Genomic DNA, 22,353 nt, shown 5'->3' on the forward strand with positions numbered 1-22,353 from the left:
ATGGGGCTGGCATGGCTCAAAGGTAGAAGCAAGGCTCCACCGAGAATTCTCCAGTGAGGGGCTGGGGGTGTGGTCAGGGTGGAGCCCCGCCTAGGATCCCCAGTGAGGGGCTGGGGGCGTGGTCAGGGTGGAGCCCCGCCTAGAATCCCCAGTGAGGGTCTGGGGGCGTGGTCAGGGTGGAGCCCCGCCTAGAATCCCCAATGAGGGTCTGGGGGTGTGGTCAGGGTGGAGGCCCGCCTAGAATCCCCAGTGAGGGTCTGGGGGCGTGGTCAGGGTGGAGCCCCGCCTAGAATCCCCAATGAGGGTCTGGGGGCGTGGTCAGGGTGGAGGCCCGCCTAGAATCCCCAGTGAGGGGCTGGGGGGCAAGGTTTGCCTTTGGGAATGGAGATGAACCACTGTGTAGAATGTCTCCCTATGAAGCTCTTGTTCCACACACATAAAAGACAAAACCAAAAAGATCAATCGGTGCAACTTCCTTAAGTAATAGTTACATCAGGCAACAGTTAATTGGGAAAGTTCCAGAATGCGCCTGGGGTGGAAGCAAAGGCAGTTTCTGCACACACGATGTCTCAGCCTGATATAGGTGTGTTGTGAAAGAGCCCAGCACAGGGCAGAGGGGAGCCCCATGTAAAAGGAGGTGTGGCTACTGGAGTCAGGTGAATGCGCATAGGTGACTGACAAGGAGCCATGATGTCATCTGAATGGCTGAGCATCTATCTGCTGGACGGCTCAGCCTCACCTCTTTCAAGGACTTCCCACTCTGAGTGAGGAAGCAGCGTGGGCCCAGGCTAGGCTGGAGAACAATGGAGGTGTGGCCCTGGAGGGAGTTTATGGGACCTGACAGTCTTTCTCAAGGTGGAGGACCGTGCATCTGACTGTCCACCTACCCCCAAGTCCCACTCGGAATGGGACGATAAAGGTGGAAAGTTTCTGCACACCGATAACCCTCTCTGCCGACGCAGCGATCCAAATCAGACCAAATCAGAAAAAGCCCCGGTTTAATGGGTAAAGCACTCCTGCATGATTTCTCCAGCCACCCAGAGAGGAGACGGGGAACAGAGACCAAAAAACCTCGTGTCTGTTTTCCGGGGTGCAGTCTAAATACCTTGTGGGCGTGGCCTTGAGCATCTCTGGGGGAGGAGCTGTGTTTCGGGGGAGGGGAGGGGAGGTGGAGCCTCCACCAGAACAAAGGGGACGTTCCTGGAATGCTGAGTACCCTCTGAGGACGAATACAGGTCTAGCGGACATCCGGTGCCTCCGGCAAGATTCAGGCCTCCTGTTCTGGGGTCCCTCGAGGTCTCCAAGAGCCTCACTCCCTAAACTGCATTGTTTAATAAATTCCTCAGCGAACCCTGAGCTCTACTTCCGGCATAAATCCCACTCTCTTTTTTCGAGAGAGCCCGATGCCCGGGAGTCATGGGCGCAAAGCAGCTGGGAATTGTAGTTCCGGAAGCCGGACAGGCGGCGGGCCGGCACGAGCACCTGAAGATTGCTGCGGGAGCAATGGTGGCGGGCAGGCGTCTCACCCAGGCCTAGCCTCACCCCGCCGTGCGCTGCTTCCCGCGTGGACGCCGGGGAACGGAGAGGCCCCGAGTAGGAACCTGCATGGGACGGAGACGTGGGCATCCCTAGTCATTCGAACGCCTACTTCCGGTGAAGACGCCGCCCACAGACTTACTCCCGCCTTCCGCAGCCCCGCCCACTCAGTTCCCGGAAACGGGCGGGCGGGCGCTCCCGCAAAGCACGCCGGGAGTTGTAGTTCCGGAAGCCGAGTCGGGGCGCGCGGCGGCATGTGGCCCCGAGTGCTGCTGGGGGAGGCCCGGGTAGCTGCGGGCGGATATGGCGCTGTCTTGTCTCGCTTTGCCGTGCGTTTCTCCCCGCCATGTACTGCTGGGAGCGGCTCACCCCTGCAGAGGAGTCTGCATGGCACTGCTACGCGAGCTTTCCCGCTCATCCCTATAGTTGTGGAACAGACGGTACGGGGGCCTGGTGGGGACATGGTGTGGAGGCTTGAAGGGCGGAGGGCGGCGTGCAAGGGTCGCTGACCTTTCACCTCCGTTCTTCCCCACCAGGGGCGAGGCGAGCGCGCTTATGACATATACTCGAGGCTCCTGCGGGAACGCATCGTGTGCGTCATGGGCCCGGTGAGCGACCCCGGTGCGCCCTGGAGACACCTAGCTGTCTCCAGCATTTCCCACCTTGTCAAGCTGTGCCCCACCCCCTCCCCCTCGTCCCTGGTGACCTCCTAGACCCTAGTCCTTGACCTTAAACATTCATTTTCATTGGAGCCAAGCTCTTGCTGTGTAGTCCAGGCCAGTTTCCACCGTGCCGTCTCAGCTTCCCAAATGTTGGGTTTCGCGTGTGCATCACCACCGTAGACTGCTGTTGGCAGCCAGTCTTTGTTTTGAAGTCTTCTGAGACAGGGTCTCAGGCTGGCCTTGAACCCCTGTGTAGCTGAGGATGACACTTAGGGCTGGGATGAAGGTGTACCACCACACCAGGTTTATGCAGTGCTGGCGCTGGGACTCAGTGCTGACATTCTGCGTACTGAGCCACGGCCCCCGTCAGCTCGTTGGTTTTTTGAGACCCGGTCTTTGAACCCCACCCAATCCTCTTGTCTCCAGCTCCCAAGTGCTGGGATGACCGGTGTGTACCGCCACACCAGGTCTAGGCAATGCTTGAACCCAGATCCTCGGGCATGCTAGATGAGCGCTGTACCTGCTACACCACATCCCAGCCCTGTCCTCAGCCTATTGGCTTCCAGTCTGGGGCTCCCTGACCATCCCCTTCCTATGCTCAAATTCGGGTTCCTGGCTCCTTCAGCCTCCATCTAGCCCATCTTCACCCTGGGGACAACTGTGCCCTCCCCCCACAGATTGATGACAGTGTCGCCAGCCTGGTCATCGCCCAGCTGCTGTTCTTACAGTCTGAAAGCAACAAGAAACCCATTCACATGTACATCAACAGCCCAGGTGAGCAGGGCCTGGCCTGGTTGTGGGGTCGGGAATATCCCCTCTCTGGAGAATAGATGTGAAGCAGCTTTCCGCAGAATCTAAAACTTAAAATCGCTCCAAGCATGGCAGGGCGGCACCTGCCTTTCATTCTTGCACTTGGGAAGCAGAGGCAGGCAGATCTCTGAGTTCTAGGACAGCCAGGGCTACACAGAAATTTAGGATTTTTAGCCAGGTGTGGTGGTGTACACCTTTAATCCCAGCATTAAGTAGGCAGAGACAGGCGGATTTCTAGAGGCCCGCCTCGTCTACAAAGCAAGTTCTAGGACAGCCAGGGCTACACAGAGAAACCCTGTCTTGGGAAAAAACAAAGAACTAATTAACTGATTAATTGAAATCTCTCCAAAAGCGTCTGTCACTGCTAGTCTAGCTGGTCAGTGAGCCCCGAGGGTCCTCCAGTCTCCACCTCCCCAGTGCAGGGGTCACGGGCATGTGCTGCCGTGTCTATTTTGGGAATCAACGTACAACTTTCACTGGGTAGCCAGATTCTCTACAGTTCTCTCACTTCGGTTGGGATGGCAGGCACGAGCCACCACACTCTGCAGAAATAGTTGATTTTCAAGAAAAACATTAGGCCAGCGGTGGTGGCGCACGCCTTTAATCCCAGCACTCAGAGGGCAGAGCCAGCCTGGTCTACAGAGCAAGATCCAGGACAGGCACCAAAACTACACAGAGAAACCCTGTCTCAAAAAACCAAAAAAAGAAAAGAACAACATCGGATGACATTTATTTACATGAGTGTGTGGGTCGATGGGCTCGTGCATGCCACTGTGCGCACACAGAGGTCAGAGGACAACCTCTGGGAGTCAGTTCTCTCCTTCCATCATGTGGGTCCTGGGAATTGGACTCGGGTTCTCAGACGTGGTGAGGAGCTCTGTTACTGGCTGATCCTTCTCAACAGCCCAAGGATGGGCAGTGTTAATTAGGCTCCTCAGGCCAGGCACCTCTCACAGAGTGTTCTACACGGTAGACTCATTTCTCTTCTCACCAAAGCTTCGAGTGGCAGGTAAGGATGCTTACCTCCGATCTACGCAGGGCAAGGGTGCCTTAGAAAGCAGGAGTGGCTGGCCCTACATGGGGACATATGGCCTGACCAGGAGGTGACTGGCAGAGCCTTTGGTGTGTGTGTGTGTGTTTTGTCCCATGTACGTATGTGACCATAGCTGATTCTGAAGGAAGGACTCTCCTTGTGACCTGTCTCATTCCCGTCACCCACCTACTCCTGATGGCGTTTGCACCCGGAGCTTGCTGGAACGGTACTGGGGTGGGGGAGGACCCCACTGGGCCTGACTTGCTCCACTGCCTGCAGGTGGCGTGGTGACTGCGGGCCTGGCCATCTACGACACGATGCAGTACATTCTGAACCCCATCTGCACGTGGTGTGTTGGACAGGCTGCCAGCATGGGCTCCCTGCTGCTTGCGGCTGGCAGCCCGGGCATGCGCCACTCGCTGCCTAATTCCAGAATCATGATCCACCAGCCCTCCGGAGGGGCCAGGGTGAGTATGTCCTGCAGGGATGTGGGAGGAAGTCTAGGCCACTGTTCTTTCTTTGTTGGAGACAGGGTCTCACCATGTAGCCACAGCTCACTCTGTAGACCAGGCCAGCCTCTAACCCACCGAGATCTGCCTGCCTCTGCCTCCTGACTGCCACTGTTTTCATGGCTGGGAAGCTGCTCCTCAGGGGTAGAATGCCTGCTAAGCACGGAAAAGACTCTGGGTTCCATCTCCAGCACCAGAGGAAACGATAAAAAACAAAAAACAGAGCTGGGTGTGTTGGGAGAATGCCTTTAATCCCAGCACTTGGGAGGCAGGTGGATCTCTTGAGTTTGAGGCCAGCCTGGTCTACAGGGCAAGTTCCAGGACAGCCATTGCTATAGAGAGAGACTCTGTCACAAAACAAAAGAAAAGTGAAATAAAGGAAAAATAGATCAACGGGATGGAAACACTCAGAAGCTGCAGGGCTGAAGCACGGGATGGCTTCCTCTAGCATCCCGTCAGGGGGACTCCAGTTCTAGGCTCCATCTTCTTCCTCAACTTACCAGTTGCTTCTCAGGGCCAAGCCACAGACATCGCCATCCAGGCGGAGGAGATCATGAAGCTGAAAAAGCAGCTATACAACATCTACGCCAAACATACCAAGCAGAGCCTGCAGGTGATCGGTGAGCACCAGCCTCACAGGGCACACTCCTGTGCGTTGGCACTCTTGTGCGTTGGCACTGTCCTAAACCAGGGCTTCCCCACCTGGACATTCAGAGCCACATTACCGTAGTGGGCTCACCCTGGACCTGGGGTGTTCAGTAGAATCACTAACCTAAAATGCTCTGTGCCTGTGGCCCCTTCCAGTGCTGATAGCCAAGTGTCTCTAAAGGCTGGGGGTGTGGCTGGGGGAGGAGCATCTATCTAGAATCCCCCAGTGAGGGGCTGGGGGCGTGGTCAGGGCGGAGCCCCGCCTAGAATCCCCCAGTGAGGGGCTGGAGGAGTGCTTTAAGTATAGATTTCTTGCCAAGTGGTGGTGGTGGTGGTACATGCCTTTAATATAACCCGACTCCTTTTTTTTTTAAATAATTCATTTTATTGTTTATTGTATGTGTATAGGTGTTTCTCCAGCATGTATGTCTGTATTGCATGTGTGCCTGGTGCCTGTGAGGTCACAAGAGGGTGTCAGATCCCCTCGAACCAGAGTTATAAATATTTGTCAGTTGTGTGGGTGCTGAGGATTGACCCTGGGTCCTCTGCCAGATCAAGTTCTCTTAACCTGCGAACCATTTCTCCAGCCCTGGGGATAGATTTCTGGACTGGCAAAGTCCCTAGCCTATTGGGCGGAATTCCCGCTGGTTAAAACCCCCTCTTCTGACCCTTTAGATCAGCTCTGCAAGCTGGGTGTGGTGGCACCTACCAGTCATCCCAGCCCTGGGAGGTGGAGGCAGGAGAATCGGGAGTTCTAGACTGATGTAGGGACTACTGCAAGATTCAGTCCCAGACCAAAATAAAGATATCAGCCACGAAGACCGGCCCAGGTGGGCCGCGCTGTTTTGACAGATGATATTCTGGGTGGGGGAAGGTAGCAAGGGTTACTGGTGCCGGCGGGTGCCGGTGAGTGCCGGCAGGGTTTCCCTGGTGCCTATGGGATTTCATTTTTGGGGGGAGCATGTGCCTGCCACAGTGGACGTGTGGAAGTCAGAGGACAGTTTGTGGAAATCAGTGCTCTCCTGACACCTTGTGCATCGCGGTGATTGAACTCCAGGCCATTGGTGGCCAGCGCCGCCTCCTGCTAGGCAGTCTTGCCGGCCCACACACCATTCCTGCATCTATCTTGGTGCTGGTCACATACGTTCAGCCTAAGATTCACCACATGGCACCACGTGACCTTTTCCTGGGTGTATTTATTGGTGTGTGTGTGGCATATGCGTACTGTGACGTGTAGAGGTCAGAGGGCAGTCAGTGTTCAGGAGGCAATTCTCTTCCGCCGTGTGGGTCCTAGAACCCGAGTGTATTTGAGTAGTCAGTGGAAATAAAACCAGTGTGGCTCGCCGGTGCACCCGTCGGCCCAGCACTTGTCAGGTGCAGGCGGGAGAATCAGGAGTCATCCCTTTGAGGCCAGCCTGGGCTACGTGAGCTGCCTGAAAAAAAAAAGAAATGTATTTCTTACTGCTGGGGAAACTGAGACACAGAGAAGTTCCAAGCCTCATGGAGAGGAATTGTCTGAGTGAGTGCGTGTCTTATGTAACTCAGAGCCGGAACAAATCATAATGGGCTGGGAGCTAAAATACTAGGAATGTGTATCTGATCCTGGGAGCAGGAAGGTCAGGAGCAGCTGGTGCCTGGAAGGCGACCTCTGACCTTCAGATCCTTTGCTTTGCCGGAATTACAGGTGGTTCTGGGGATGGACCAGGGCCCAGTGCAGGCTAGACCAGTGCTCTATCAATTGAGCTCCTTTTTTTTTTTTTTTTTAACTCCTTGGCATGTATCCCTGACTGGCCTTGAGCTTTGGGTCCTCCCGCAGAAGCCTCTTTTAGTAAGGGCACAGATCCCAGGGTAGGGCTTCCATCCTCACAGCTCCATAAACCATCCTGCTACTGGTGGGGGCTTGAACCCAGGAATTTGGGGAAAGCCTCCCAGGTCTCTGCTCTCATCCGTGTGTACTGCTTCCCCCCAGAGTCGGCCATGGAGAGGGACCGCTACATGAGCCCCATGGAGGCCCAAGAGTTCGGCATCTTGGACAAGGTCCTGGTCCACCCACCTCAGGATGGGGAGGATGAGCCAGAACTGGTACAGAAGGAGACTCCCACAGCACCGGCTGATCCTCCTGCCCCGGCCAGTACCTAGGGCCTGACCTCATCTCCAGGAGTGTGGAGACCCAGGACTGCCGAGCCCAGAGGTACCCCTGGAGAAGATGTGGGTTGAGGCTGCCCTCCTGGCTGAGACACTGTGACTTTAAATTAAACCTTTATGGTCGTTGTCCCATGTCTGAGGCACCTTCGATCACCTCTCCAAGACCCCAGGCCCCTCTCAACCTTGACTCCATGACAAAGCACTTTTGTTTTGTTTTTCGAGACAGGGTTTCTCTGTGTAGCCCTGGCTGTCCTGGAGCTCACTCTGTAGCCCAGGCTGGCCTCGAACTCAAGAGATCCGCCTGCCTCTGCCTCCTGAGTGCTGGGATTCAAGCTGTGCTCCACCGTGTGTGGCTGTTAGCAAACTTTTATGCCGTATACTAGCCCAAAGCCAGCAGGTAGAACTATAATTGTGTGCATTTTCAATTATGTGTGGGTTTGTGCGCATGAGTGCAGTACCCGTGGTGTCCAGAAGAGGGTGTTGGGTCCCCTGGAGCTCCCCTGTGGGTGCTGGAACTTGAGAGATGTACGTCTTACCTGCTGAGCCTGTCTGCGCCGCTGGAGAGTTAGGTAGTATGGTTGGCCGGAGGGTCAACCAGGAGCAACATGGAGGAGCCACCAGCGGCTCTGGACTGATCCTCAGACCCAGGAGACCCGACACTTTGCCGTAGGGTTCCAAATCGGGCTGAGCCAGAAAGAATGGTAGGGGAAATTTTGTGGATTTTATACTAAAAATGGAAGCAGAGGATCAGGTATGTAGATGTAGCTTAAAAGGGAAAACTGGAACAGTTTATTTGTGGGAGAGGGGGCAGGTCCAGTGTCCGTCCCTGTGGACGTCAGGGCACGACTTGCAGGATTGACTTCTCTGCTTCCACTGGGTGTGTGGGTCCTGGGGATCAAACCAAAGCCACCAGGCTCGGGTGCCTTTACCTGCTGAGCCCTCTTCGCGGGCCCAGGCGTCACCAGGGTGGTGTGGGCTGTATTAGTGGGTCTTCCTTGTTGGAACGTCTTGGTTTTTTACTCTTTGGACGGCATCTCCTGTAGTTCAGGTTGGCCTCGAGCTCAAGTGTAGCCAAGGCTGACCCTGAAGTTGTCCGTCTCTCTCCACCAGGGTGTGCTGGATGCAAGGCCCCGGGCCTGTGCTAGCAACACCGGTTGAACCTCTAACCTTGACTTTGCCCCACGTGACCCCAAGCCTGGGTTAGCCCAGACCCAGGACCTCAGGCGCGAACCTGAGAGATGGAATCAGGACTCAGGGGCGGGGCCGACACTGGACGCGCAGCCAATGGGGTGGGCGCGCTCGCGGCCAATGGCGTGCGGTGGAGGGCGGGCTCGGGGCGGGCCCCAGCCAATGGCGTGCGGGGGCGCGGCCCGTCTCCAGGCGGCCGGCTGAAGATGGCGGGCCCCGGGCGGCTGGCGATGCGGGCGCTCTCCGGGTGCGGCTGGGTTCGCGGCTCGGACCCCGCAGTGCTCAGCCGCCTGCGCGACGAGGCCGTGGTGCGGCCCGGCTTCCTGAGCCAGGCCGAGGAGGACACGCTGACCCGCGAGCTGGAGCCCCAGCTGCGGCGCCGGCGCTACGAGTACGACCACTGGGACGCGGTGAGGGGCTCGGCCGCGTCGGGGAGGGCGAGCGAGCGAGCGCGGGGCGGGGCTCGGCCCGGCTAGGGGCGGTGTGCTTGAGCAGGCCCCCGTGTGGATCCGGCGGCAGCGTGCGACGGGCTGCTCCGGCGTGGGACGAGGCGGGTGCTGGGCGTCTCGGGAGGGACAGAGTTCCGACGTCCTATGGGACAGGGCTGACCTTGATGCCGGAGCTGGGGAGGGGGAGCCCTGCAGCTGGGGGGTGTGGGGAGAGGGGCCTGAGCTGGGGAAGGTGAACCGGGAGGGTTGGGCTCAGGGGGATAGAGCGGTGCAGTATTCATTCGAAGGAATGGGCTGCAAGGGCAAGATCGCTTTAGACATGAGGTTCTGCAGCTCAGGGTGTTGACAAAGTTAAGGGTAGAAGACTCGGGTGAGGGGGTGCCAGCAGTTGGGGTCTCACTGGGCTCGAGTGGGACTGAGTTGAGCCCAGAGACACAGACACTGATTACTGGGATGGCCAGCACCGGGGACTGGGAATTGGAGCCTGGAGACCAGATGCAGTGTTGAGACCTCGCTGAGCCGCTTAAAGTCCGAATTGTGAGTTAAAGCTGGAAAACTACTTGCCTGTGGACTCTGCCTCATTTCCCTATCCTGAAGTTCCCAGTCATGACCTGAGCTCTCTGTGCAGGCCATCCACGGCTTCAGGGAGACGGAGAAATCCCGCTGGTCCGATGCAAGCCAGGCTATCCTGCAGCGGGTTCAGGCGGCTGCCTTTGGCCCTGACCAGACCCTGCTGTCGTTGGTCCACGTATTGGACCTGGAACCTCGGGGCTACATAAAGCCCCATGTTGACAGTGTCAAGGTGGGCAGAAGGCAGACCCTCAGAACTCCCAGCCGGGATGTGGGTGGGCAGGAGGGCAGGTCTGAGACAGACAGACAGACACACACACACACACACACACACACACACTGTACCCCTCTTCCAGTTCTGTGGATCCACCATCGCTGGTCTTTCTCTGCTGTCCCCAAGTGTTATGAAGCTGGTGCACACCCAGAAGCCTGAGCAGTGGCTAGAACTGTTGCTGGAGCCAGGCTCCCTCTACATTCTGAGGTAATGCCTTGCCTAGAAGCCCCAGATGAGGCCAAGTGCTTCTAACGCCTCTTTGTGCTCTCACAGCAGAGGAAGCTGCTGCCACCACTCAGAAAAAGTGTAGACATGCTGAAGGGGCAGGATCTCCCTCCACCCGCCCCTCAGCCTGTCTCTTCTTGCAGGGGTTCAGCCCGATACGACTTCTCCCATGAAATCCTTCGAGATGAAGAATCATTTTTTGGGGAGCACCGGGTCCCCCGGGGCCGACGCATCTCAGTGATTTGCCGCTCCCTCCCTGAGGGAGTGGGGCCAGGGAGGCCAGGAGAGCCACCCCTAGCCTGCTGACTCTACGCCTAATCTCTGGACTTGTGAATAAAGTTGGAAAAAGAATATCATGGGCATCTTCAAATTACCATCTGCCAGGGCTAGGGCCCTCAAGAGACAGCCTGGTGGCTGCTGGGGTACCCCATCACACACACTCCTAAGGCCATTAGAACATTTCTTTTATTGCATTAATTGATCCCCAGTCCCAGGTCCCCTTGTCGTCTTCACTTATGCAAGTTTCTAATAAATGTCATCTGACCCATTCAAAGCCCAGGCTGTCTCATGCTTGTGATTGCGAGGCCCAGAGCTAGCCACCACAGCCACAGGCAGCGGCTGAGAGCTGAGGCAGCTGCCGCCAACGGTGACGATCGTCCAGGAAGGTCACGTCAGCGTAGCTGGTGGGCTGGCAGCAGGGCTGACCGTGGGCTCGACCCTGCCCTCGCAGCCGGGCCAGCACCAGGCTGTGCTGGGTACGGGCCTCTCGGGGGCAGCTGCCAGCACAGTACCGGAAGATGACCTTCTCCTCTGAGGCGTAACCCAGACCCAGCTCAGCCACCGGCAGGGTCAGGCTCCACAGCTGGCATGGCCCAGCCAGGGCTCTTGGAAGGCGGACGTGGTTGTTACCTAGCACAGGGTAGAACAGAGTGTGAGGCAAGATGAGGGCTTTAAGAGAAGGAACTAGGAGTCATGAGGCGCCCAGGAATTCTTACCCTGATGGGGCTTCCAGGTCTCTCCAGCCTCTGCCATCTCCTCAGATGAGATCTCATCTTCTGCCGCTGCAGCCCCTTGAGGACCAGGGCTCCAGCCGAGGCCCAGGTGCACGAACAGCAGCAGCAGAAACATGAGCATCAGTCTTCCCGCAGCCATTGTGACAGGGAGGTCCCAGGATGCCGAGAGACCCTGGGGCCCTCAATTTATTCTCTGCCTGCCCTGGGGACTAAACTCACTGCCAGCACCCTGGCTCAGGGAAGCCACTGGGGTCCCACCCACCTTGTCCCCACTTCCTCACCCCTAAGAATTGATGGCTCACCCGCCCAGACATTCCATAGACCCATTTCTGGTTCCCCTGATTTATGAGTGTCCTACCATTAGCCAGAAGCAAGCCTAGAGCTGGCCACCAATCTGTCCCCACCCCACCTGCTTTTGGTGGGAAGTGCAGGGAAACCGGGAGGCCTGCTGTAGGTCTTGTACTGGAGTGTGGGCCGTGTGGGGCCATAGGGACTGGGAAGGGCACATGGCAGATGGAAGAGTCAGTGGGCATCCGTCCATCTCGGCTTTAGCCAGGATTAAGACATCGTACCCCTGTCTCCGGGCCTGGCTGAGCCAGCATCAAAACAGGAAAAGGGAGTCTAGGTGATACCCAAGGGCTGGGACTCCCGTTCTTGGAAGGCCAACCTGAAAAGCCACAGCTATAGCCAATCTGGGTTTTGGTGCATCAGAGCCCAAGGGAGGCTGGAGCTTGCTGGGTCCCATCACTCCCAAGAAGGAACAGGTTCTGCCGACTTCTGAACCCATGAGACCCAGCTAGCAGCCATGGTCAACAACAAACCAAGGGTTTTGGAGACAGGAATAAAACTGATGTTGGGTATGGCAGTGCATGCTGCTCACTCAGGAGGCCGGGGCATGATTGCTGCAGGTTGTGGCCAGCACAAGCTAGAGTGAGACCGTCTCAAAACAGTAAGTGGTGGTGAGAGCTTGGCAGGGAAAAGCCCTTGCCACACCACCTGACCTGAGAGTTGCAGAAGCCACATGGAGACCTGATCCCAGAGTTTTGCATGCGTGTGCATGCACGCACGCACGCACGCGCGCACGCACGCACGCGCGCACGCACGCACACACACAGCTAGAGCTGAGTTTGTAGGATGCTTGCTGAGCATGTTGGGAGCCCTGGGGTCCACACAAAGCACAGCATAAAATGACATGATGGTGCAGGCCTGTCATTTCAGCACTGGGGAGGCTGAGGCAGGAGCATCACTAGCTCAAGGCCGGCCTGGGCTACATGAGACTCACAAAAAGGAGAAGAAACAGCAATGACTCAGAACTGAAAGCAGTTGTCGAGTGCAGAATTCAGTCTGAAATAGGTCCCTGAACGTAAGGCTCTGCCCCTGACTACACAGCTCTGCATACCTGCCTGCCCTGGGGTGGGTGGTGCCTTAGACCCAGGCCAAAGGGCCAGCAGAAGGTGGGGCAGGGAGGCCCAGTGAGCAGGGACATTCCTAGGGATTAGCCCCTTTTCTCAGCCACTCCCCATCACCAGCCAGGGGCAGTAGGTGTGGGAGTGGGTTTTCCACTGGTGTCCAGCTGCCAGTGAGAGGAAGCCCTCCCTGCACCCAGGCTGCTCAGGACCCAGCTTTCAAGGTAGGAGCTGAGGCCAAGGACCAATCAGCCATGTCACCACCCAAGAATGTGAAGCACTCTGCCTGAGCTACGCCCGGCTGGCCTGGACAAGATATATCTCTGGGCCTGTCAGGAGATAAGGGGGACCCCAGGAATGTCCCTTGGAAATGGAAAACAGCATCCAGGTGCCAACACCACGAATAGGTTTGGATTCCAGTGGCCATGAGAGGAAGTGCCTGAGCCAAGAACCGCAAACTGGGCTGTATGCAGGGGCCATGACTGCCATCCTAGCATTTGGGACTACACAGCAGGGCCTTCTCAACTACAAAGTAAGAGAGCCGTGCCTGTCCGCGGTGCACACCTGTGATCCTAACACTCCAGAGGTGGAGGTGGGAGGATCAGGAGTTCGAGGCCAGCCTCAACTACAACAGTAAAAAGAGGACTGGCACGTAGCTCACTCAGGAGTGCTGGAGTAACAAATGTGGGTCCCACATTTTATCACTTGTGCTGCAGCAACAGCAGATCTCAGGCCTGCTCTCCTGAAGGACTGAGAAGCCGAGCCCTCCCAGACAAGGCCTACCATAAACCCTACACAACACAATGATACAAGGTAGGCTGGCCAGGGTGGAGCCCCGCCTAGAATCCCCAGTGAGGGGCTGGGGGCGTGGTCAGGGTGGAGCCCCGCCTAGAATCCCCAGTGAGGGGCTGGGGGCGTGGTCAGGGTGGAGCCCCGCCTAGAATCCCCAGTGAGGGGCTGGGGGCGTGGTCGGAATCTACTAGTAAAATTAAGAAGATTGCACAGGGCACAAGCCCTGGCCATGGGTTGAGCTCTGTGGGCAGGAAGGCTGTGTCCTATAAAAAATGGAGCTTAGGGCCCCAAGAGGAAGGCCGGGATGGCAATGAGGACTCTGGGTCAGCTCTCTATTTATTAGCGTCACTCTTTGAGGGAGAAGTGCATCTTGTCACCGATCATCTTGCGCTCAGGGTTGAGGCGCTTGAGGATCTGGGCCAGCACATTCACGGTCTGCTCGCTGCTCAGCCCTGTCTTCTTGGTCTGGAACTTTTTCAACAGGTCTTTTGTGGTCATGGGCTTGCGGGTCAGGTAGCGGCGCACAGCATCCTCTGTCACCTGGACATCACTGTGGGGGGTGGAGGGAGAGGCTCTGGTCATAAAAGAGTCCCTTGGGGCCAAGTCCCGCCTGTGGTCCTACTCGGGTCTGAACCTACCCGCTGCTGGGGGTGGACTTCCCAGACAGGCTCTGGGGGGCCGTGTCCATCCGCAGGCGCTTGGCTGCTGGAGTCTCAGCGGTCCGCTTCCCTGGTGGAGAGACTAATGTCAGGTGTGTGTGCAGGAGGGGGCGCAGATGGGGCATCTGGTGTGGAGGATGGATACGGGCGGGCGGACAGCGGCTCTCAGTGTCTCCCCAGGGCGGCCCCTCCCAGCACTCACCCTGCTCCAGCTTGCTGGCTGCAGCCCGCAGAGTGGAAGAGGTGCTGGCTGCTTCCACACTGGGCGTTCCTGGCCGACTGGTGCCCTTAGAACTGCCCCCTGATGGCTTCCGCTCCCTCTTGGGGGGGGTCTTCTTCTTCTGCAGAGATTGGGATGTGAGTCTGAGGGCCGGACCGCCACTCCCGCCCCAGCCGGTCGGCTCTGCCTTACCGCCATGAAGAGGGCAGAGGAGGTCTCGCTGTCAATGTCGCTGTCCTCAGAGCTGTCCGACTCATCGCTGCTGTCTGCAGGGCAGAGGAGGGGCGTAAGCGGAGACCCTAGAGCCCCGCTCCCCCCCACCGCCGTGAGCGAGAGAGACCCCACGAACCTTTCCGGCGTTTCTTCTCCTGTGGGGTGGGGGCCTTCTTCTCCTCCTCCTCCTCCTTGTCCTCCTCAGGGGGCTTCTCCTCCTCCTCACTCTCCTCGCTGCTCTCACTCTGCTCATCCACACCTGGGGACAGTGTGAGCAGGGCTGCCCAGTGGACCCCCCACACACACACACCCGGTCCCCAACTGACACCTACCCTTGGGGCCATCCTCCTGCTGCGGCACTTTGGGCTTGCCCTCTGTCTCATCTGGGGAGCTGCTGCGGGGCAGGCATGGGCAAACGTGAAGATGGCTGACCACAGGCCCACCCGCGCCCTGCCCGCCCCGCGCCTGCCCCGCGCCCCACCTGGAGCCGTCTGACATGTAGTCCACCTCCTGGCCCTCGAAGTCCCCGTCGTCGCTGTCCTCAAAGGCCTCGTCATCCGAGTCCTTCTTCTTCTTCTTCTTCCTGCCTGCCTTGGTCAGTGGGGCCTTCTTCTTAGCCTTGGAGGCTCTGCTGCCTGTGAAGGGAAAGAAGATTTAGGGGGGCTCAGACTGGATAAGCACTGCTCACAGCTAGGTGGGGGCTCCACCTCAACCATGTCACCAGCCCGCCTTGGATCACCGTGTTGTGTGGAGTCTGGGGAAGAGCTCTCCATCCCTAAGTCATCCAACTAACCCCTTTTTGGATAGAGTGTGTGTGTGTGTGTGTGTGTGTGTGTGTGTGTGTGTGTGTGTGTGTGTGTGTGTGTGTGTGTGTGTGGAGGTGGATTGAGACAGGGTTTCTGTGTGTAGCCCTGGGTGTCCTGGAACCTTAACTCAGAGATCCGCCTGCCTCTGCCTCCCAGTGCTGGGATTAAAGGTGTGCCCTTTGTTTAAGATGGGGTCCATGTAGCCAGGCAGGGCTGGCTGTGAACTCTGGATCCTCTTGCCTCGGGCCTGAGGTCTGGGATTGTGGCCTGTACACCACGTGTGGAGTGTCTTTATGTGTCATGTGCCCTGACAAGGAGACCGCACCCCATGCTAGGCCAGTTCGTAGAGGAAGGAGAAGGCTAGCCCGGGCACTTATCCCTCCTGCCCCACAGCACCCCTGGAACACTCAAACTGAACCCACGGAAATCCTGTCACGGTGCCATTCACTTCTAGAGGGACCCCGTGTCATGAGCTTCCCTGTGGCCCTGTCCTTGAACTAGGGCCTCTGGGTCCCCGCTCACCTTCCTCGCCACTGGCCTCGCTGGCATCGGAGGACATCTCCAGGTCGTCCTCCAGGTCATGGATGCGCAGCTCGCTCGGCTTCTTTCGGCTGCGCTTCTCCTTCTCCTCCTCCTCCTCGTCCTGGTCCTGGTCCTTGAGCCGCCGCTGCTGCATGATGCTGAAGTGATTCAGGACCTTGTTCCTCCTACACGAGGGGACAGCGACTGAGCACTCTGGGGCAGCACAGGAGCTGCTTGGCTGAGGAGGATGGTGGGGCATAGTGACCAGGCCACTGAAGTGGGCGTGACAGGGTGACCTCTATGGAGGAGCGAAGGCAGGAAGGTCCCCCAAGGTTGTTAACATGAGCCACTCAGCATGCCCCAGACAACCCTGTCTCCACACAGCATGCTCCAGGCAGCCCGGTCTCCACTCAGCATGCTCCAGACAACCCTGTCTCCACTCAGCATGCTCCAGGCAGCCCGGTCTCCAATCAGCATGCTCCAGACAGTCCTGTCTCCACTCAGCATGCTCCAGACAGCTGTCTCCACACAGCATGCCCCAGACAACCCTGTCTCCACACAGCATGCTCCAGACAGTCCTGTCTCCACACTCAGCATGCTCCAGACAGCTGTCTCCACTCAGTATGCTCCAGGCAGCCCGGTCTCCACTCAGCATGCTCCAGACAGTCCTGTCTCCACACTCAGCATGCTCCAGACAACCCTGTCTCCACTCAGCATGCTCCAGACAGCTGTCTCCACACAGCATGCTCCAGACAGCCCTGTCTCCACTCAGCATGCTCCAGGCAGCCCGGTCTCCACTCAGCATGCTCCAGACAACCCTGTCTCCACTCAGCATGCTCCAGACAGCTGTCTCCACTCAGCATGCTCCAGGCAGCCCTGTCTCCACACAGCATGCTCCAGACAGTCCTGTCTCCACACAGCATGCCCCAGACAGCCCTGTCTCCACTCAGCATGCCCCAGGCAGCCCTGTCTCCACTCAGCATGCCCCAGACAACCCTGTCTCCACTCAGCATGCTCCAGACAGCTGTCTCCACTCAGCATGCTCCAGACAACCCTGTGTCCACTCAGCATGCTCCAGGCAGCCCTGTCTCCACTCAGCATGCTCCAGACAGCTGTCTCCACTCAGCATGCTCCAGACAACCCTGTGTCCACTCAGCATGCTCCAGGCAGCCCTGTGTCCACTCAGCATGCTCCAGGCAGCCCTGTCTCCACTCAGCATGCTCCAGACAGCTGTCTCCACTCAGCATGCTCCAGACAACCCTGTGTCCACACAGCATGCTCCAGGCAGCCCTGTCTCCACTCAGCATGCTCCAGACAACCCCGTGTCCACACAGCATGCTCCAGGCAGCCCGGTCCCCACTCAGCATGTTCCAGGCAGCCCTGTCTCCACTCAGCATGCTCCAGACAACCCTGTGTCCACTCAGCATGCTCCAGGCAGCCCGGTCTCCACTCAGCATGCTCCAGACAACCCTGTCTCCACTCAGCATGCTCCAGACAGCCCTGTCTCCACTCAGCATGCTCCAGACAGCCCTGTCTCCACTCAGCATGCTCCAGACAACCTCAGCATGCTCCAGGCAGCCCTGTCTCCTGACCCACCAACCAACAACAAAAAAGAAAGGGGCAGACCAGGCAAATGAGGTCGTTTCAGACCCCCAAATCTTGAAATCATACAGAGTGAGCACTGAGATGCCTCAGGTCCATGTGCAACTGAGTGCCTAGGGAGCCCCACATCTTAGCTCCTCCAGCCAAGCTCCGGGTCTGTCCAGACAGATCCAGCTATCACATTGGTTAGCTAACTAATAATCCTTTGTTTCTTTGTTTCATTTTTTGAGACAGAGTCTATATATAGTCCTGGCTGACTTGGAACTCCCTCTGTAGACCAGGCTGGCCTTGAACTCACAGAGATCCTCCTGCTCTGCCTCCTGAGTGCTGGGATTAAAGGCGTGCACCACCATGCCTGGCAAGTTTTGGGGTGTTTTGAAACCAGGTCTCATATGACCCCGTGGCTGACCTCAAACTTAATAAGCAGAGGCTGGACTTCAACTCCTGATCCTCTTGCTTCCTCCTTCTGGGTGCTAGGGTAACTGGTATGCGTGTGCATCACCCCATACCACATCCCCACAATTATTTTATCTCATGAAGTACTGATAGAGCAGGGGTCCCCCTGGACAAGGCTGTTGTGGATACATCTACACATGCCTGGAATAAGCCTACACATTGGGAAGGGGCTGCTTTTGAAACCGGCCCCTTGAGAACATGCACTGGTCCAGGCTTGCAGGCAGGCACAGGCCAACCCCACACATCACATAAATGCCCGCAGCGTGCCCTCTCTGGGCACCTATGCTGGGCATCCCCGGTCCTCTGTCCCAGCTTCCCTTCCTGGCACCCATCTTGACTCTCCCTCCCAGGCTAGAACTGAAGCGGCTGCCATCGGCAGGCTGTGCCCATCGGCCCTGCCAGCCCTCACGCAGTTCCCAGGGCGGCCAGCTGCCTGTGCTGGGTGGGCTTGCTCCGAGGGTGTCCACAGTGTGACCCCCATGGCTCACCTCTCCCACTCCTCCTCGGCCTCCTCAGCAGTGAGTGTGCGGTGTCGGGCCAGCGGCGTGAAATTGTACCAGTTCTGCACAGGGAAGGCCTCAAAGGCGCCATCAGCACACTGTGTGAAGATGTAGTAGGCTGTGTTCTCTGTCACTCCGCCCTTCTTTATGCCCTTGAACCTGTGGAAAGCCTAGGTCAGGTCACAGCCCTACCCACAAGGCCCGCCTGCACCCCATCTACCCCTCATCAGCACCCATCTGGGCTCTCCTAGGCATGCCCGGGACAGAAAGCACCAGGCCACCATCTCCTGAGCTCGGATCATCACTCAGCCACCTTGTGGCCACCGTCCTCAACGCTACTGCCAGCATCTGGGCCATGCAGCACTGTTGGCCCTGCGCCCAGCCTACAGCCCACCATGGCGACTGTGCACACAACACCTGTCATTGGCTCCATCAGACTTCACCTCTACCCCGGGGTCGCCCCAAGTGTCCCAGCCTCACCTCAAGGCCACTCTCAGGCCAACAACACCTAAGATTTAACTTTTGAAAGAGGGGTGGTACCGGCCCCTCCTGTGAGAGCACACTCAGGGGAGGTGCTCCTCACCCCAGCACCACTCACTTCCTGCCCGATTTGCCGTTGACCCGGAGCAGCCAGGGCTGGTCCTCAGGCCGGAACTCCTTCAGGACGATGCCGTACTTCTTCCGTCGTGCCTCCTCCCGGAGCTTTCGGTTGAATTCGCTGCCTGCTCCGGACTCTGGCATCTCCTCCTCCTGGTAGATCTTCTTGTTGCTCAAATCTCGCTCCAGCCGGGCCTGGGGGAGCAGCAAGGACGGCCTCTCAGCCCCCCACAGGCCCGCCCTGTCTCCCTGTGCGGGGTTCCACTGCTCCCAGCATGAGGAGGGGGAGTTCGGATCTCCAACACCCACAAAGGAAGCTGGGCATGGCGTGTGTGAGACCCCAGCAAGGAGGGACAGACAGGAGGGTCCCTGGAACTCACTGGCCAGCAAGCCCCAGGTGCAGTGAGATACCCTGACTCAAAACCTAATGCAGGCAGAGGGCGAGAACTGACTCCTGAAAACTGCCCTCTGACCTCCAAACTGTGACACACACACACACACACCTGTGCCCCAACAGATGTCATCAAAATAATAGCGTGGAAAGTGACTAAAGAAGACACCCTGATGGGGCTGGAGAGATGGCTCAGTGGTTAGGAGCACTGGCTGCTCTTCCCGAGGACCCAGGTTCAATTCCCAGCACCCACATGGCAGCTCACAATTCTCTGTGTAACTCCTGTTCCAGATGAGCCAGCACCCTCACAGAGACATAGATGAAGGCAAAAACCAATGTACATAAAATACAAATTTAAAAAAAAAAGACACTGATGTCAACCTCTGGCCCTGACATGCACAGCATGCCCATGAGCGCATGCGCACGCGCGCGCGCGCGCGCGCGCGCGCGCACACACACACACACACACACACACACACACACACACACACACACCCCATATATCCCCATATACCGAATCCCAGAGATTCAGGATAGAGACTAAAGACGGACAGTGTCCACCTGGGGATGGCTCAGGAGCAACCCAGACAGAATGGAGACAATAACATCTTAACATGGCACCCAGAATAGTAGACAGTTCAAAACTTTGGCCTTTAAAATTTCCTTATTTATCGGTTTTTCGAGACAGGGTTTCTCTGTGTAGCTCTGGTGTCCTACAATTTACTCTGTAGACTAGGCTGGCCTCAAACTCACAGAGATCCAGCTGGCTCTGCTCTACTGGTATTAAAGGCGTGCACCACTACTGCCCAGCTAAAAACTTTTAAAACTGTATTTGTTTGGGGGGTTGAACATGGACTGGCTGTTTGTGAGGTCAGAGGACAAAGTTGAAGAGTCAGATCTTTACTTGATGATCCATCTTGCTATCCCCTACTTTACCGTTTTTAAGGCATGGTCCACGTGTCCTAGGCTTCCCTTGAGCTCTCTATGTAGCCAAGGATGGTCTTCAATTCAAGACCCTATACTGCATTCCAGTGCTGGGGTAACAGATGTGCACCACCACGCCTATAGGTTTTTTTGTTTCTGTTTTTTCTTAGACAGGATTTATGTAGCCAGGCCAGTTTAAAATACTGTTTTTCTGCCTCAGCCTCCAAATGGTTAGAATCACATGTCTGCTGGGGTTTTAAGTGTAGCCACCAGTCAGGCACACCTTTAATCCCAGCACTCAGGAGGCAGAGCCAGGTGGATCTCTGAGTTTGAGGCCAGCCTGGACTACAGAAGGAGATGCACCTTCAGGACAGGCACCAAAGCTACACAGAAAAAAAATCCTGTCTCGAAAAACCAAAAAAACAAACCAAAAAAGGTGTAGCACCATCATTTCAGGAAAGTGATTACTGCAACCACCAGCCCAGTTAGGCCCCTACCCTAGTCAGCCAGAACTACAGGCTTACCTGGTTCCAGGTAGCAAAGTTGACTTTATCAGCTGCATTAAAAGCCATTATGTTGTACTTTTTGGTTGTATTCCTGGAATGAGCAAGAGACAATTCAATCTATTGATATTCATTCAACAAATTCATGATTACACCCTTGGTTGTAGGTGATCCTGGGAACTCATAGAAGACTCCAGAGCAGTGGTTCTCAACCTTCCCAAAGCTGCAGTTCTTTAACTCAGTTCCTGGTGCTGGGGTGAACCCCAACCATACAATTATTGTCATTGCTACTTCATTAATTAACTGTAATTTTTGCTCCTGTTATGAATTGCAAATGTCTGTGCTTTCCAATGGTCCCAGGCGACGCCTGTGAAGGGTCACTTGACCCCAAGGGGTTGAGACCCACAGTTTGAGAACCACTGCTCCAGAGTTTTCCAGTTTGTTCTCCTTCAAACCTATCAGACCCACGGGCACCAGACATGCTCACAGTGCATAGTTGTACATGCAGACAAAACATTCATACACGTAAGATAATAAATAAAACTTTAAGATAATAAATAAAACTTCAAGTGGGCCGGCCAAAGGTGCAGGGGGACCTACTGTAGAGAGGAGGGCAGGCAGGCAAGGGGTGAGGGTGGGTGGGTCTTGGTGGGTTCAAGCCCAACCTGGTCAAACCAGCTAGAACTACACAGTAAGCCTCTGTCTTCAAAATGAAGGGGGCTGGACGTGGCTCAGTGGGGGAGCGCTTGCCTCGCACCCACCCGAGACAGTCAGGAGTTGGGGGACGTGGCACTCTTGGCACAGACGTAGAAACTGGATGTAGAACACTTGTGACCAGTTTGGGATTTCTTTTTCCCCCGAGACAGGGTTTCTCTGTGTAGCCCAGGCTGACCTGGAACTCACAGAGATCCGCCTGCCTCTGCCTCCCTGTGCCGGGATTAAAGGCGTGCGCCGCCGGGCCTGAGCGTCTGGGACGGACAAAGGCACCGGCCCTGACATGCACTACCCTGCGGTCCGCGGCCCCGGCGGCCCCACCCCCGGCCGGGAGCGCGTGCTGGGGGTGACTTACTTGGGCACTCGGACGACGTACTCGGTGACATTCTGGCTGCCGGGGCCCTGCAGAGGGAGCACGGGTCTGTGAGGCGCGGAGAGGCCGCGGGTCTGCCCTGCGACCCCCCATCCCCGCCGCATTCATACTCACTAGAGCCGCCATGGCCGCTGCTCAAGCGGTTCCGGGTCGCCCCGGCCCGGATGCTCTCCGTGGTGTCCCTCGGTCCCGGGGAAGGCACCTTGCCCGGATGTCACGTTAATATGATCCTGGGTGTTGGATCTCCAAACCCTGAAGTCTCAGAGAACACCGGGAGAGTTTTCACAAAAAGGCAAAAACAAACCGACAAAAACCTAACTCTCTGCGCGTGCGTCACGGCTTAACCCGGAAGTAGAGCTGCCACACCGGGCTGGCAGCCGCCGCAGGGCCCAGCCGAGGTCGCCTGCAGCTCCCGGGAGCGACGGAGCCGCGCCCGGCCGGCGTCCTCTTTTATGGCACCGATGATTGAATCACGGCGCGCGGGCACGCCCCTCCGTGACGTCACGGCGCAGGCCCCGCGGTGCGTGCTGGGTAGGGTGGGAACGGAGTCTCCTGGCGGGCGCGTCCTCGGCGCTCTTGCGCATGCGTCGGCGGGCTCGGGAAGCGGGCGCGG

General features: G+C 57.1%; 4 protein-coding genes and 1 long non-coding RNA gene across 6 annotated transcripts; 2 read left to right on the top strand and 3 right to left on the bottom strand.

Annotated features, from left to right (window-relative positions):
- The first annotated feature begins 1,751 nt into the window (after positions 1-1,751).
- Clpp (caseinolytic mitochondrial matrix peptidase proteolytic subunit) lies at positions 1,752-7,475 on the top strand. Its single transcript, XM_006982276.4, has 6 exons — positions 1,752-1,976; positions 2,073-2,144; positions 2,876-2,972; positions 4,321-4,508; positions 5,065-5,170; positions 7,168-7,475. The coding sequence occupies exons 1-6, from the start codon at positions 1,791-1,793 to the stop codon at positions 7,335-7,337; spliced, it is 819 nt and encodes a 272-aa protein (XP_006982338.1). The 5' UTR covers positions 1,752-1,790; the 3' UTR covers positions 7,338-7,475.
- On the bottom strand, positions 5,561-8,612 carry LOC143270104 (uncharacterized). Its single transcript, XR_013047045.1, has 2 exons — positions 7,880-8,612; positions 5,561-6,631 (listed from the first exon to the last, which is right to left on the bottom strand). It is a non-coding gene; the product is annotated as an uncharacterized LOC143270104 (long non-coding RNA).
- A 99-nt stretch (positions 8,613-8,711) lies between these two features.
- Positions 8,712-10,607, top strand: Alkbh7 (alkB homolog 7). The gene is made up of 4 exons (XM_006982277.4): positions 8,712-8,941; positions 9,609-9,782; positions 9,907-10,031; positions 10,193-10,607. Exons 1-4 carry the CDS (start codon positions 8,738-8,740, stop codon positions 10,353-10,355), a joined length of 666 nt encoding a protein of 221 aa, XP_006982339.1. The 5' UTR covers positions 8,712-8,737; the 3' UTR covers positions 10,356-10,607.
- A 34-nt stretch (positions 10,608-10,641) lies between these two features.
- Positions 10,642-13,432, bottom strand: Pspn (persephin). Its single transcript, XM_006982278.4, has 2 exons — positions 11,045-13,432; positions 10,642-10,958 (listed from the first exon to the last, which is right to left on the bottom strand). The coding sequence occupies exons 1-2, from the start codon at positions 11,199-11,201 to the stop codon at positions 10,642-10,644; spliced, it is 474 nt and encodes a 157-aa protein (XP_006982340.1). The 5' UTR covers positions 11,202-13,432.
- Positions 13,433-13,578: 146 nt separating this feature from the next.
- Gtf2f1 (general transcription factor IIF subunit 1) lies at positions 13,579-22,328 on the bottom strand. Of its 2 annotated transcripts, none has more exons than XM_006982280.4 (13): positions 21,855-22,328; positions 21,723-21,769; positions 20,675-20,747; positions 18,837-19,030; positions 18,227-18,397; positions 15,681-15,865; positions 14,834-14,987; positions 14,685-14,743; positions 14,489-14,611; positions 14,332-14,405; positions 14,122-14,260; positions 13,899-13,989; positions 13,579-13,810 (listed from the first exon to the last, which is right to left on the bottom strand). In XM_006982280.4, exons 1-13 carry the CDS (start codon positions 21,864-21,866, stop codon positions 13,606-13,608), a joined length of 1,527 nt encoding a protein of 508 aa, XP_006982342.1. In that variant the 5' UTR covers positions 21,867-22,328; the 3' UTR covers positions 13,579-13,605. The 2 variants fall into 2 exon arrangements, with proteins under 2 accessions (XP_006982342.1, XP_006982341.1); XM_006982279.4 differs by having other exon boundaries at positions 14,685-14,746.
- Between the last annotated feature and the right edge of the window lie 25 nt (positions 22,329-22,353).

This window comes from Peromyscus maniculatus, chromosome 22 (genome assembly GCF_049852395.1).
Source record: "Peromyscus maniculatus bairdii isolate BWxNUB_F1_BW_parent chromosome 22, HU_Pman_BW_mat_3.1, whole genome shotgun sequence".
NCBI classification, from domain to species: domain Eukaryota; kingdom Metazoa; phylum Chordata; class Mammalia; order Rodentia; family Cricetidae; genus Peromyscus; species Peromyscus maniculatus.

Excerpts from the sequence above, each read along its gene's own strand:
- Clpp (XM_006982276.4), top strand. The coding sequence starts at position 1,791 with ATGTGGCCCCGAGTGCTGCTGGGGGAGGCCCGGGTAGCTGCGGGCGGA. Across the intron at positions 2,145-2,875 it reads TCGTGTGCGTCATGGGCCCG|ATTGATGACAGTGTCGCCAG; the intron begins GTGAGCGACCCC and ends CTCCCCCCACAG. Across the intron at positions 5,171-7,167 it reads GCAGAGCCTGCAGGTGATCG|AGTCGGCCATGGAGAGGGAC; the intron begins GTGAGCACCAGC and ends GCTTCCCCCCAG.
- Alkbh7 (XM_006982277.4), top strand. The coding sequence starts at position 8,738 with ATGGCGGGCCCCGGGCGGCTGGCGATGCGGGCGCTCTCCGGGTGCGGC. Across the intron at positions 9,783-9,906 it reads CCCATGTTGACAGTGTCAAG|TTCTGTGGATCCACCATCGC; the intron begins GTGGGCAGAAGG and ends CCCCTCTTCCAG. Across the intron at positions 10,032-10,192 it reads GGCTCCCTCTACATTCTGAG|GGGTTCAGCCCGATACGACT; the intron begins GTAATGCCTTGC and ends CTCTTCTTGCAG.
- Pspn (XM_006982278.4), bottom strand. The coding sequence starts at position 11,201 with ATGGCTGCGGGAAGACTGATGCTCATGTTTCTGCTGCTGCTGTTCGTG. Across the intron at positions 10,959-11,044 it reads GACCTGGAAGCCCCATCAGG|GTAACAACCACGTCCGCCTT; the intron begins GTAAGAATTCCT and ends ACCCTGTGCTAG.
- Gtf2f1 (XM_006982279.4), bottom strand. Across the intron at positions 19,031-20,674 it reads ACTTTGCTACCTGGAACCAG|GCCCGGCTGGAGCGAGATTT; the intron begins GTAAGCCTGTAG and ends CTGCTCCCCCAG. Across the intron at positions 14,988-15,680 it reads CGAGGCCAGTGGCGAGGAAG|GCAGCAGAGCCTCCAAGGCT; the intron begins GTGAGCGGGGAC and ends TTCCCTTCACAG.